This window comes from Puma concolor, chromosome B1 (assembly GCF_028749965.1).
Source record: "Puma concolor isolate L17-30 chromosome B1, mPumCon1.1.hap2, whole genome shotgun sequence".
Taxonomy (NCBI): Eukaryota; Metazoa; Chordata; class Mammalia; order Carnivora; family Felidae; genus Puma; species Puma concolor.
In genome coordinates this window covers 25,647,019-25,661,625 of record NC_141670.1, presented here as the reverse complement: position 1 = coordinate 25,661,625, position 14,607 = coordinate 25,647,019, and the positions used below count along the sequence as shown (strand labels likewise).

Here is a 14,607-nt window from a genome sequence, read left to right as displayed (position 1 = left end):
TACACTTAGTCTTAGGTCTGGGTTTCATTAATCAAACCTGTAATCAAATACCCACTTGAGTTCATTTGGGCTTTAATGGTTGAGTGGTGTTTATAACCAGGTTTACTAGGCATGGAAGCCTGTGGCAGGGGGGAGGGGCCTAGTTCACAAACTCTAGATTTGAGTCCAACAAAAAAGACCCAGGAGGCAACTTTTATAAAGGTCAACATTATCTTTTTTATGTTGGTAGCACCAAGCTAATGGCATTTCAATTTTGAAGCCTGGAAGTTATTCCTTGAGGTTTCTGTAAAATTCATCTGTTCCCAGGACCTCCAAAGAATGCCCACTGGTGAGACCGTAGCTATTCAGACAATACTGACATGAAAAGGTTGTAGCGAGATGAATTGGGGCTCGCTCTGGGTCAGGCTCCATGCCTGGCACCTCATATGTGTTATTTCATTTTGGTCTCCACAACAACTTTATGGTGTGTGTGTATATATATATATATATATATATATATATATATTACTATACAACTTTATGGTGTGTATATATATATAATACATACATATTACATATATATATATATTACTATTTTCCTTCCTTTTACAGTTAAGGAAAGGGGGTTCAGAGAGGTCACGAATCTTGTTCAAGGCCACAAGAATAAAACATGGTGGCTCTAACGTTCAAAAAACAGTATCTCCTGCATTCTTTTCTAAAATTAGTCTTAATGATGCTAATATCCAGGAGCAGCTTATGCCCTAAGCATGATTCCTCAAATGAATGGCAGCACATTGGTATCACACACCATCTGTCCAGAAGGCGTGGTGGCTGCAGCCCCCCAGGGCCCTCACAGGGCCCAGCTCCACAGGAACGTGTCGGTCTTATCTGCTGGGCAACTTGTTCCCTGCTCTGAAGGGGGAGGGGGGACAAGATGGGCCATCAAAGCTTCACGAGTTTTGCTGCAGGGAGCCAGCCGCAAGCACCCTGATAAAAGCGTAGCAGGCGGGCATTGGGGCCTCGTATTCAAAACGAAAACAGGGAAGAGTACAAGAGAAGATACATGTGAGGAAAGAAAAAGGAACAGTTTTCCAAATAAGACGTGACAAATAAAAACTGTTGTGATTCTTAAAGACACTTGCTGGGAATCAGTGCAATTGCTTTAAAAATTTACGTGCTTCCCTTTTAATAGAACAGAAACAGTAACAGAGTTGAAATCTGTTATGCGGCAGGCTGCTTTACACAGTGCAGGCATTTCCAGGGCTGTTTTACAACAAAGTGCACACTGAAGATGATGGTGTGGGTATGTACTTATCATTACACGATTATCACCTTATTTACATAATTCTTTGCTGTGTTTACAGGAGGAGTCAGTCGTTAACTCCAAAGGAAAACAGTGATATGGGATATTTTTCAGATGCTAGGGAGACAAAACTCCTGTCAGAAGAGGTATGCTAATGGCAGGTCACAGTTTGCATTATTATCTATATATGCTTCAAGGCAAGCAAACCACTCCCCCAGTATTAATATTGAATGTGACTCTCCCACGATCTTGGCCTTATCATTGAGACTGGATTATACAGCAAAACTAGCAGGACTAGGGCAAAAGCCAATCTCTCCAAGGAAACAAATACAAAAATCCCTTGCAAATATAAGTGCAAGAATGTTGGTCAGCAACCCAAATCCAAAAAACATGGTAGTTCCTGAATTGTAACTTTTGGTCACTACCAGACTTATTAAGATAGTATTATCGTGATTTTCAGGAAAACATTAAACGTACAAGTCTTCTACTCTTAAGTAGACTCTGCTAAGAGATCAGCAATGTTATAGGTATAAGAATGTTTATAATAAATCTTAAAGCAGAACACCAGTGTGTACCTGGGAGCAGTTGTAACATCCGTGTGTGTGTGTGTGTGTGTGTGTGTGTGTGTGTGTGTGTGTGTGTATTGTGTGTGTGTTTGGGGTGGTGGTAGGAATGAGAAACCATGTAAGGATTATTTTATTTAAAACAAACTTTAAAAGGTTTTATTTAAGGGGTGCTGGGTGGCTCAGTCAGTTGTGCATGTGACTCTTGACTTCGGCTCAGGTCATGATCTTGAGGTTCATGAGATCGAGCCCCACATCGTGGGGCTCTGCCCTGTCAGCAGGGGCATTCTCTCTCTCCTCTCTCTGCCCCTCCTCCTCTTGCATGCGTGCTCTCTCTTTCTCTCAAAGTAAACATTTTTAAAAAGGTTTTATTTAAGATAAAAATGTTAGAATATTTAATATTTTATGAAGTAAAACTTTTCAACTGAGTTTCTGTAACCATATTACCATATATATATTTATATATATATATAAATAAAACATTAAATATATATTTTATTTTTATTTTTGAAAGAGAGAAAGAGAGAGAGAGAGCACGAGCAGGGGAGGGAGAGAGAGGGAGACACAGAATCCGAAGCAGGCTCCAGGCTCTGAGCTGTCAGCAGAGCCTGATGCAAGGCTCCAACTCAGGAACAGTGAGATCATGACCTAAGCCAAAGTCGGACACTCAGCTGACTAACCCACGCAGACGCCCCTACCATACGTATTTAAAATCAACTTCTCAAAAATATTTCAACAAGGCAAAAGATGGAAGTCTACAATAAGAAGTCTGTCAGTCTGGAGAGAACTTGGCAAATCACAAGGCAAACTTCCAAACTATGCAACAGCTTCGTGATTCACTGGCCCTTGAATACCATGGGCTGAGAAACTATGTGGAAGAGGCTAGTCTCGTTAATGAGACAAATGTCACATAATTAGAAAAACAGGTACCCCCAACTACTTTGCTGACAACTCACAACCTGTCGTGCACTTCAAAAGAAGATGCCCCCATCGTTTTCTTCAGAACACTTGTTTAGGCCTCCTGAAAGAGAATCATTTGCCTTGAGAAGCCTATGTGAACACGTGGACAAGAGCCCTTGGGTTTTCCATTAAAACAAGGTGATGACTGTTATGTGAATTCTGAAGCATTTGTTTTGAAAGAAAACTCAACCTCAAGACTTCTTCCACATACTCAAATGTGGGCCTCTGATTTGGGCCTAGGATTTTTTAAAGCACGTTCACACTCATTACCTCACTGCCTCCTCACACTTAACCTTTGAGACAATATTCTCTGCATCTAAGAAAATGGAAACCAATCAGAATACACTGCAGAGTCCAAATACAGATCAAGGTCTAGCTGGTCCAGCTGTTTCGAGGCTTTTTTCACAAAAGATTCGGCAACACAGATTTATTCCCTTCAAAGGGTGGTGGCTTCTCTAACAGAACAGAGAGAGCCAGTGGAAATCACAAAGTGCAGAGGATGACCTTCCCCTCAGAGCTGGGCAATTACATTTCAAACTGATATTAAAAAAAAAAAAAGTATTCAAGAATATAATCATGACCCCTTTGGGCTGCAATGTTGCAGTGAAATTTTTATGACCCAGAAATTCCTAAGCTGTTGCTGCTGCTTAGAGAGCCCACTTACTAAGTGGCGTAAAATGTGTGAAATGGGTAATCTGACTCAGTGTGTAAATATTTCCTAGGATTCATCTTAGGAGTGACCTCATTTATATGCGTTATCACCAATGATGAATTGAAAAATAAATTAATTCTACCCCATAGCTAAGCATTAAAACATTTTAAAAATGTCTGGAGTAGTTTATATTCCAGATGTTGACTTCTTCCCTCCCAGACGGCATTAGTGACATTTTTTCATTGCCAATGACATAGCTATGGTATTACATACTACAGTGCAGGACTTGGGATTCGGCCGCTTTCAGAAAATGTGTGCATACCCTGGACATTTCTAAGCAGCCGTTTAATTGGATTTGAAAAGCGACAGTGTTTCTGTGGTTAATATACCATTTCTCTTTCTTAAACCACGAGTACTAGTCTATTTCATACACCATTCTAAACATCCTGCCCATCTTTCCTTAAAACCACTGTTTGAGTTAGGGGTTTCAGAAAACACTGCATTACAGGGGCGCCTGGGTGGTTCAGTCGGTTGAGTGTCCACCTCTTGACTTCAGCTCAGGTCATGATCTCATGGTTTGTGAGATCGAGCCTCTTGTCTGCCTCTGCACTGACAGTGTGGAGCCTGCTTTGGGATTCTCTCTTTCTGCCCCTCTCCTGCTCTCTCTCTCTCAAAATAAATAAATAAATAAACTTAAAAAAAAAAAAAGGAAAGACCACATTACATAAGAAAGGCAAAACACAGTACTTTCACTGAGGTACTGCTTTCTTTGCCTGCAAAGGGGAAATTAAATACTGAGTGTCATTCTACCTTAAAGATGGTTTTACAAGTTAAAATAAATACTGAGTAATAGAAAAGTTATTTCAATTTTAAACGTAAAATGAATACGTGAATTTTTTCTATGTATAATTTCCCCCCAGAATGCAGCTTTTATAGCTTGTAGGTTTTGAAGAAAATTGCGAAGGCTGAATTAACTTAAAAACGAATAGAAAATCAGGAGTTTGAAAGGATTATCAGTGCCCCATCATTGTCTGTTACATGTTTTATTACTTCCACTTTTCTAAAACCTACCAGCTGCCCGTCAGCCTAAAGATCTACCAGCACAACGAGCAAGGATTTCTGACAGGTTTATTCTCATGTCACATCAGTGCTCATTTACTGCCTGTCCACTGTAGGTTAAAGGCTGTGCCAAGTTATTTTACAACCTTATTTAATCCTATTGTTACTATTTGGTACCTGGGGAAGCTGAAGACAGTTCAGAGAAGCTTCTCTGGAATTCAAACAATGGTTCTCTTAACTCTAGCAATGCTGTAACCCACCCCCTCCTTTATTCCTCTGAATGTGTTATTTCCATTCAGTTTAACTACAGCTTTGATTCTGTTAGAGTATCTGGCTGGGGCCTTACAGTCAATTACATTGGCTTTTAAAAAACACTGTTCCAAGTTTCCAAACCATCTGAATGTTATATGTTTCAGCAATCATATGGTATTGAATACAGAATGGTCTCTTTGAGTACCTCCTAGGATAGTATCATTTCATGGCAATATTAAACAGTAAGATTTTACTTATTTTAATTGAAAGGCCTATGATTTATAGTGAAGTAAATTAATATAATCATTCACTAATCAAACACCTGACATGATTAGTACAACAAAGGTGAGCAAAAACCATGTTGATAATACTGCATTCTTAAAACAGACAAAAAAAAAAAAAAAAAGAAAGAAAGAAAAACACTCAAAACATTTCCATTTTCCATTTACCTGCATAAAGCCTCAATGGCATCTCTGTCCAAAAAATCATGCTCTCTCTTGACCAAGGAAATATCAATGGGGAACAGAAGATCTATAAGAAAAATAAAAACACATATGTTTATTGGGCACCTAAATTCTCTTTTGTTTGTTTGTAATTTTTTTTTTTATTAATTTAATTTTTTAAATTTACATCCAAGTCAGTTAGCATATAGTGCAACAATGATTTCAGGAATAGATTCCTTAATGCCCCTTACCCATTTAGCCCATCCCCCTCCCACACCCCCTCCAGACACCCTGTTTGTTCTCTATATTTAAGAGTCGCTTATGTTTTGTCTCCCTCCCTGTTTTCATATCATTTTTGCTTCCCTTCCCTTGTGTTTATCTGTTCTGTATCTTAAAGTCCTCATATGAGTGAAGTCATATATTTGTCTCTCTCTGACTAATTTTGCTTAGCATAATACCCTCTAGTTCCAACCATGTAGTTGCAAATGGCAAGATTGCATTCTTTTTGATTGCCGAATTAATACTCCATCATCTTCTTTATCCATTCATCCATCGATGGACACTTGGTGAACACCTGAATTCTTGCCAATCTAGCCCAGTTTAGCAGAGGAAAAAAAAGTAATTTGTTGAACACCTACTGTGTGCAGGACACCTCATTTCCTATCAAGTGCTATGGGAGAAGAAAGCAACTTAAGACAATTCCATCGGCGTCCTAAAGGAGCTTAGATGTAAAGTGGTCTGTGGACTCAAAGATCCGTTCTTGTCAAAAGATAAGTGGTTCAAAACACTGTTCCACCTTTAAACAAATCAGCAGGCAACAGACCCCTGCTATAAATTATTATGTAAGCCAGAATCAATACCAGAAGGATACTCCTTTTTAATGTGGTTGTATTTTTTTTTTTTCCATGTGTGTGTGCTCACATTTGATCAGGGGAAGAGGTCATGGAAAACTGGGCCAAGGAAAGGTCTAGAGAACAATGGCAAGTGGTAGTAAATGGAATCTAACCATTTGCATGACATCAAAAGCTAAAGAGAATTCAGGATATGCTATTTTTAAACAAATATTAGCACTTCCATATGGCTTTTCAGGAGTTTATATAACTCCCCCTAAAACAAAAGGCCAGCTACAAGCTGTGTAGAACAATAGAATTCCAAATCCCTTAATCTGTAGGAGAGTTCAGTACTCAGACTACTGGGAGTTACAGCAGAACTGAAAAGGCAAAAGGGGGGAAAAAGTCAACTCAGTAGAAGAATTGCCTTTTTTATCCCTTGTTGATAAATACATTCAAGGAGAGGGGAGGATGACTGGGAGCATCACTGTGGAAATTTACAACAGTTCTGGAATTGCCACTGCATAACAATGAGTTACCCTCTTTGGAGTTGCAGCTATTAGGTATATTCAGTCTTCCCCGGAGAATGCTTATATGATATGCTAAGTATGAGTTCTTCTGTGCACCTCTGTGGGCCAGGAATAGGTGAAATAAGTCAGAAAGGCAGGAAACCATGATTACCATAACCGAGAGAGAGAGAGAGAGAGAGAGAGAGAGAGAGAGAGAGAGAGAAACCACAAAAAACAAAAACCAACGCCATGGCCTCTAAAATGGCTAATGCTGCAATACTGGGATAGACCTGCTCTCAGGAGTTCTGGGGATACAGGTGATTGGTAATGAATGTCCTAGTTCTTCAGCTGACTGTTACATTTTTATGGTTTCCAACTTCCAGTCGCTGGTTTTATAGAATGGAGCTCCATATTCTTAACAATCTGTTTGCTAGAGATAATGATAAAGAGTATCTTTTTTTTTTAACGTTGGAAACTAACATAATGAGTGATAGAGTCTATTCTTCGTTTTTCTGAAAGTGAGAGTTAGATTATTGATACTATTCCCTGAATAATGCAGGCAGACCAATGAAACAGCCCAAGATTTACGAAGAAATATATGAAATTGAGTATTGCAGGAATTTATATCTTCATTAACTTATAGACCAACACTATAGGCTCATAGTGAATGTAAACTATTGTAAATACAAGCACAGTAGACTATGAAGCTATTTGGAGGTTGTGACGTTTTATATCACTTTGAACAGACACCCAGAGCGTCAAGTATTAAATGACAGAGCTGACATTAAAGAATATATTTTAATACTTTCACAGCGGAACACCAGATCTATAAATGTAAATTAAAAGCTCCCATGTCTGTTAAGTGTATAGGAGATCACGACTGTGTTATTTTAGCAATTCTAACTTATTGTACCCAGAACTGTATTTTAGACTCTTTTCCGATGCAAATTAACTTGAAGATTCTGTTAAAAAAAAAAAATTCTCGAGAACATAGGGACTAGACGTAAGACAAGTGAAATAATTAAATAAATGATTTTCTCTTATTTGCCTAGACTCTTCTGAAAGGACTGTTTTTTAAAAGATATGATTTACCAATGTACAGAAGAAGCTCTTAGTTCTTCATGTTAGGATTTAATCGGCCAGCTTGGCTTTAAGGGCAGGAAGTATAAATCGCTGAAGACCAAAATAAAGCAAAACAGGAAGACAAGGAATGTGTGGGTTGCTGCACAGAGTGGCAGGATGTAGTGCAGGAATTATAGCCCAGAACAATACACAGTCTATCTCAAAAGCAGGCTAAGGCTTCAAAAGACTTCTAAATGTGAAGAGATCCCAAACATATTCCATGAAAATGCAGTCTGAATTTTAGGATGCGTTAAGAAGGAAGACAGAGACTGGGACCGAGTCTTAGCAAACACACACTTCACAAAGTGCTGCTTGGCAGCAAATCAACACCAAAAATGAACATAATTGGAGGAAATTTAATTTCTAAACAGAAGAACAAAAGGACAGCCACCTTACTGCCACTGCTAATGCAATTATCTTTCCCTGTCTCCAGTGGAGCTGTGAATTGAATGCGATACAAGGGAGGTCCCTCCCCAGCCCTCCCTACCTCCAAGCACTTACGAAAGACAGAGATACTCTAAATCTTAATAGGTCAGAAATTCTCTCTAAGGGACAGATAGGCAACTCCACCATAATAAGCATGCACGTTAACCAAGTACCTTTCAAAAAAGAAAGAAACAAGAAAAAAGGAGAAAGAATGCGAGATCTCTACAATGGAGGAATAATAAGATATTTTACACAGTCTAGCAATAAAATAATTCTGAATTCAGCTTCATGGGAAAATACCACACATTGAGTCTGGGCCACAATGAACAAGAGCAGGTAGTGTAAATCAGGTAATGAATTATTTTAGCTGAGTGAGCTAGGGAAATAAAGATGATCTCTATGGTCTCTGCCTGATTTCCTTCTGGGGAGTTCTCACCCACCCACTCCATATCCCTCTTCAAGGCAACCTGCTGATCATGTCTAGCACTTCTGAGCTTACAAACTATACCTACTCTTAGCATGGGCTCATGGGCTTTGCTCATGTGTTAAAGAAGGTTGCCAGTGACCATTAGCTCCGCCTGAGAGCCCAATGCCAGTTTCCAGTAAGAAGTCTGATTCCTATTACCCTAGAGGAAAAGACATGTTTTACACTCACTATTTCTTGTGAGAAGAGCCAGACATCCTTGGTGAAGATATTTCATTTCAATTGACTCTTTTAGAAATTTTGTCACATGATGGCATCTCCTTCCTTCTTAGGTGATGAAAAAGACGTATTTTCTAAATGTAAATCAACCAAAATTACGTTTGCTTTTTGAGATTCTGGCAATCCCTTAAAAGTCCTCTTTGACGTCTGAATGACGCTTTTATTTTTATAGAATATGTAGCATTTACCACAGTGCTGGGCATCCCTGTTGGTGTAGAATTAATAGTGGTTTGTTGATTAGCTAAATGGATGATGGATGAATGAATGAGAAATATTTAGTGTCATCATCTCAGCAGAGTTGAGGAAACAAAGATGCTTCAGGTGGAAAAAGTCCTGTTGGTCATTTAATTTATTCTCAATTTAGGAATCACTTCACTATTCACCCAACATTTGCTTGCAAATTACCCATATAGATGGGGTTCACTGGTTCACAACTGTAATTTTTTATCATTTATTTATTTATTTATTTATTTATTTATTTTAAATGTTTATTTTTGAGAGAGAGACAGAGTATGAGCGGGAGAGGGGCAGAGAGAGAGAGAGGGAAATACAGAATCTGAAGCAGGCTCCTGGCTCTGCACTGTCAACATGGAGCCTGATGCGGGGCTCGAACTCACGAACCGGGAGATCATGACCTGAGCCAAAGTGGGACGCTTAACTGACTGAGCTACCCAGGCACCCCCCTATTATTTTTTTGAGAGAGAGTGAGAGAGTGTGTGCACATGCACCAGTGGGGGAGGGGCAGAGGGAGAGGGAGAATCTTAAGCAGGCTCCACGCTCACCATGAAGCCCGATGTGGGGCTCAGTCTCACGACTGTGAGATCACGACCTGAGCCGAAATCAAGAGTCTGACGCTTAACCCACTGAGCCACCCAGGCGCGCCTGTAATTCTTTTTACTTTTATTATTATTTAAAAAAATTTTTTAATGTTTATTTGTTGACAGAGAGAGAGAGAGAGAGAGACAGAGAGAGAGACAGAGAGAGCATGAGTGGGGGAGGGGCAGAGAGAGAGAGAGAGACACAGAATCCGAAGCAGGCTCCAGGCTCCGAGCTGTCAGCGCAGAGCCCGACGCGGGGCCCGAACTCACAGGCCGCGAGATCATGACCTGAGCCGAAGTCACACGCTCAACCGACTGAGCCACCCAGGTGCCCCTGTAATTCTTTTTAAATGATAACATGTACAGTATGATAAGAATCCCATGTAAATGAACAGCCTATTCCTTTCGCCACCTGCACGTACGCTCCACCCACACCTGGCACCGGAAGCTCAGGATGAGCCACACCTGAGGAGCCCTTCATCCTGGGCTGCAGCATCCCAGTAACCGCTAAGGGCACTGGTGACAAAATGAAAGAGTAAAAATCCAGCCTAGATCATCATCTTCTTTTTTTTTAAAGGTCCATTTTTCTTAATTAAAAATGTGAACGCCACAGAAAAAATAATATTCACCAAATGACAGTCTTAAACAACAGTGAAAAGCCTAATTACAACCTGGGGGAATATATCTGCAACACATGACCAATGAAGCTTGCTAGAATGAATGAAGAGCTCTTACAAATCATTATGAAAAGTGCTATCAACTCACGAGAAAAATGGGGAACAGACATTTCACAGAAGAGCAAATGCATATGGCCAGATGACATGAAGAAACGAACATTACCATTCACGCTCAGGGAAACTGAAGTCAAAATACATCCACGTGATTGGCAAAAATTAAAGTCTGACAAGATCAAGTGTTGAGAGCATGTGAACAGACAGAATCTTTATAGAATTACTGGTAGGGGTGAAAATCAGTATAAGCACATTTGAAAAATCTGCACTGTAAAACCGAACATACGTATTCTCCATCACCTAATAATTCTGCTTCTGCATATTACAGATAAGACAGATTACTGCAGATGTACCACAAGAGTACTACAATGTACAAGAATGTTCCTAAGACTACAGTTTATAAAAGTAAAACAGAAAAGGCTGAAATGCCCACCAATTGGAGAGTGAATGTGAATAAACTGCAGTCTACCCACACAACGGGCTATTTACACAGCAGTCAAAGCAAGTGACCTAGAGGGACCCACAGTATAGAAGAATCTTAACAATATACTAGTAAGTGAAAAAAATTAAATCCTACAAGATTACATAGAGCATAATATCCTTTTTATAAGGGTAAAAGCAACTTTATAAAAATGTATTAGGAAAGTGCAAAAGGAAAATGACAAATAGAAGTTTCAGGATGACCGTTATTTTGGGTAAGGGGAGTAGAGGGACCTAAGGGGAGATGTTAGTTGCATTATCATCATGGTCCTAGCTTTTGTTTTGAGTGATGAGGGTCTTATGACTTGCTACACTGTTTTCTTAATGAACTACTTTAATGAACACTAAAATGTCTGAAACTAAATCATAGATCAATAATATCATGAACCAAGGATATGATTGCGCCAATTAAAAAAAAGTGGCATTGCCCGCTCACCTTCATAAAGCTGTGCGTACTGGGGGAAACCTGTTGCCCGTAGCCAATCACAAGCTTCCTTGGCTTCAATTTCTGTAATAGAACAGAAGAAAGACAGCAGTGTGAGTCATGTGGACCTCAGCATGCTTTCTTCCTTAACAAACTCTGATTTTGTTATAGAAGCAAAATAGGCCTATTGACAACGGATAAACAAAACAAACATATACACATACATAAAAGCCACGTAATTCAAATGATTTAAATTATTGTGCATCTCTTCAGACTTTAGAAAATGCACATAACAACCTGACTTTCCTTAAAAAATAAAAATGGGGTCTTAACAGTAGGTTACTATTCTGTGCTGCTCCTGTGTTCTGGTTACAAATCAGTAGGAAAACAGGGCACAATGAGCAGTTTTAAGAGGGATTAAATAATTTTAAGCCCAGATGGTCTAACCTGGTTTACTCTTCACATCAACAAAAAGCCACCAAATACACGTGACACCCTGGAAGAGAACTAACCTGCCCAATGGAACAGACCTTCTGCCCCACAATGGGATGTGCAGAGAAGGTCCAGGTGCTGAGGCAATGTGCCTTTAGGTGCATCCAGCAGTAGAGACCCAGGCTGTCAGGTGACCCAGAGGGCATTAAGTCCATAAATCCCACAATCTTGGCAGGCCAAAATGCCTAATAAAGCTCTGCTTCCCTGTGGTTAACATCTTGTAGATAGTATTGATAAACAGAAAGCCCATGAGCACCTGACACACTGTGTTCAAACTCACTCAAGCACGTACTTACAATCCAGTTAAAACTGACTCACAGAGCAGGTCTGGGGCACACTCATTAGTTTCTCTGCTTGCACAAAGAATATTCTTTCAACTCTTCTTCCCGCCTTCCACAGGCCATGAGAGTACTCAGTTATGTAAGGCGATTCACTCATTTATAAATGCCTCAACATTGATTAATTTATTCCAGATTCAAATCTTCATTAAGCATCTCTCCTCTGAGCCAGAGGGAGGCGGATAATCCATAGTAGGAGAAGCATACATATCTTACTTTTGTCTAGTAACTTTACGGTTTCACAGCAGTTTTTCTCCTATCATTTCACGAATTCCTTGGCCTTTAAAGAAAGGCAATTTAGAACACTCAAATTCTTTAAAGCAAGTAGGGATGTCCTTACAGAGCACGCCAAAGCAAAAAACAACCTGCTATCTCCTGATGAGTTAGTCAATAAATACCTAAACTAAATCAATTAAGGCACTTGAGTGGAAAAAAATGACATGGCCAAGTTTACTTTCATGAATCTCTTCAGCGTAGTGATGAAAGCAGCATTATTAAACATGAGATTCAGGAGTGAATTCAGGACAGGAGGGAAAAGTGACATACATATATAAGAACCTCAATGTTTGCTCAGAATAGAAGAACATATAGAATTGTCCAGTTTGAATTACCTGTAGTTAACATTTTTTTCATGTATTCATATCCACACCTTGTCTCAGAAAGGGATTAAAGAAGCTTTACATAAAATCATAAAATAAACACTTTCTAGACAACTGTATTGCTGGAAAAACATAAAAGCTCGACGTTTTATTTAAAAGAAGAAGGAAACTTTTTTTCCTCTATCTCTGTGACCCCTGTTCAAAGAAGACAAGGAAAGAAAAAAAGCTAAGTGTTTGTTTAAAAAAAATAAAAAAAAAATAACTCGCTTTTCCTAACTATTTAGAGGTATTTCCACTGAACAGATTGTTAGACTCTGAACAACAGATTGTTAAAAAGTAAATGTGCTTGCTCTCTTAATATTTTACTCAACAAGTGGTGAGTAACCAGAAATTCTCAACATCCATTCTTTTCTGACTTACATTGAGACATGACACTGGGTCAGCACACGCACAAAAGCCTGAATTAGACACACTTCACCGGCCAATATTGCTACCTATTTAGAGCATGTTTCTGATTTTCTTATTACAATGGCTTCCTGCCAAGAGGCATGTAAGATACAAGGCATTTTTCTAAAAAGACTTCATATTTATTTATATAATACTTTACAAATTACCAGATGTTCTCAAACATATCGCTCATTTAAGGCCCCCAGTGATTTCAGAAACCTAAAATACTTATTGCTATCTTGTCATTCTCTTAACTCACTCCCTACCACCAAGGAAATGAAAAGCCCCCACGTGACCACAGATTCATCTAAAAAGCTGTGTCCAAATAGCCACACTTCTCAGGGCCACTTGGTTAGAAAGGAATGGTGTGAACAGGCAAAGCTCTGCTTCTTCAGCAAATAATCTAGTTAAAGGCTTACAATGGCTAAAAAGCAGTATTTTCAAGAACTGCAGAGATCCAGGTACTTTACCTTCCTTCCTTACCCTAAACTAGACGAAAATGTGTCTTTCTTTCAGGTGTGAAACCATGGGAAATAGGAAAAGTCTGTATCATATCTAGCTTCCACTTAAGAATGTCCACTCGTGAACCCTTGGGTGAAGAACAACTGAAAACTCACTGCTCCTCTAGGCATCAGAATTAGAACACTGTAAAAACTGTAAAAAGTTGTCACTGGTTTTTTAAGAAATGAAATAGTTACGGACTTCACTCCCACCCCTTTCCAATTATTGAGAGAAAATAGTAACAGTCTGATGTAAGTGCTGATTTGGGAAAAAAAAAATCAGTATTTTCATTTTATTTAACGTGAAGTGAATACATATCTACATCCAAATCGAGTAGAGAACACCCTTTCTGGTTTCGCCCCTGATCCAGTCCATAACTTTCCCTCTTGTCTCCCAACTAAAGCGCCACGTCTCCAATTCTGTCCTCTCTCAGAGGAGAGAATCCTGGCTCATCACACTTCCCAATCTATAGTGTTGATCTTGTCTCTCTCTAACTTCACTAGAACTCCGCTGCTTGGAAAATCAAGTCTGAACACCTCTGCATGGTTTCCCCAGTTCTCCGGGAGGCATGCAGCTTGATTTTTCAGCTCTCTCTATTCACTCTATCTCCCAGCGAAAGCAAACTCAGTGCTCATCTCCCCATACACCACTGTGACTTCCCGGCATGAAATGATCTTCCTCGTTCTCAGTGTCAAATTTCACGCATCCTTCAAGGTCTATCCCAAATGCTGCCTCCCAGATGCCTCCCTCCTGACAATTCTGTCAATGGCTAACTTTTTTATTTTTTAATTTTTTTTTTTAAAGAGAGAGACAGAGACAGAGCATGAGCAGGGGAGGGGCAGAAAGAGAGGGAGACACAGAATGTGAAGCAGGCTCCAGGCTCTGAGCTGTCAGCACAGAGTCCGATGTGGGACTCGAACTCACGAACTGTGAGATCATGACCTGAGCTGAAGTTGGTTGCTCAACGAACTGAGCC

General features: G+C 39.5%; 1 protein-coding gene across 12 annotated transcripts in view; it reads right to left on the bottom strand.

The window, feature by feature from the left end:
* Nucleotides 1-14,607, bottom strand: part of DLC1 (DLC1 Rho GTPase activating protein) — a 566,624-nt gene that overhangs the window by 18,783 nt on the left and 533,234 nt on the right. For 11 of the 12 annotated variants that reach the window (XM_086703318.1, XM_086703319.1, XM_086703316.1 and 8 more), the window contains 2 exons: nucleotides 11,267-11,338; nucleotides 5,218-5,299 (listed from right to left, as the gene is read on the bottom strand). In XM_086703318.1, coding sequence (XP_086559444.1) covers nucleotides 5,218-5,299; nucleotides 11,267-11,338 — 154 coding nt within the window. Of the gene's footprint in view, nucleotides 1-5,217; nucleotides 5,300-8,753; nucleotides 9,228-11,266; nucleotides 11,339-14,607 lie in introns of those variants that run through there. The other variant, XM_086703324.1, reaches the window with a different exon arrangement.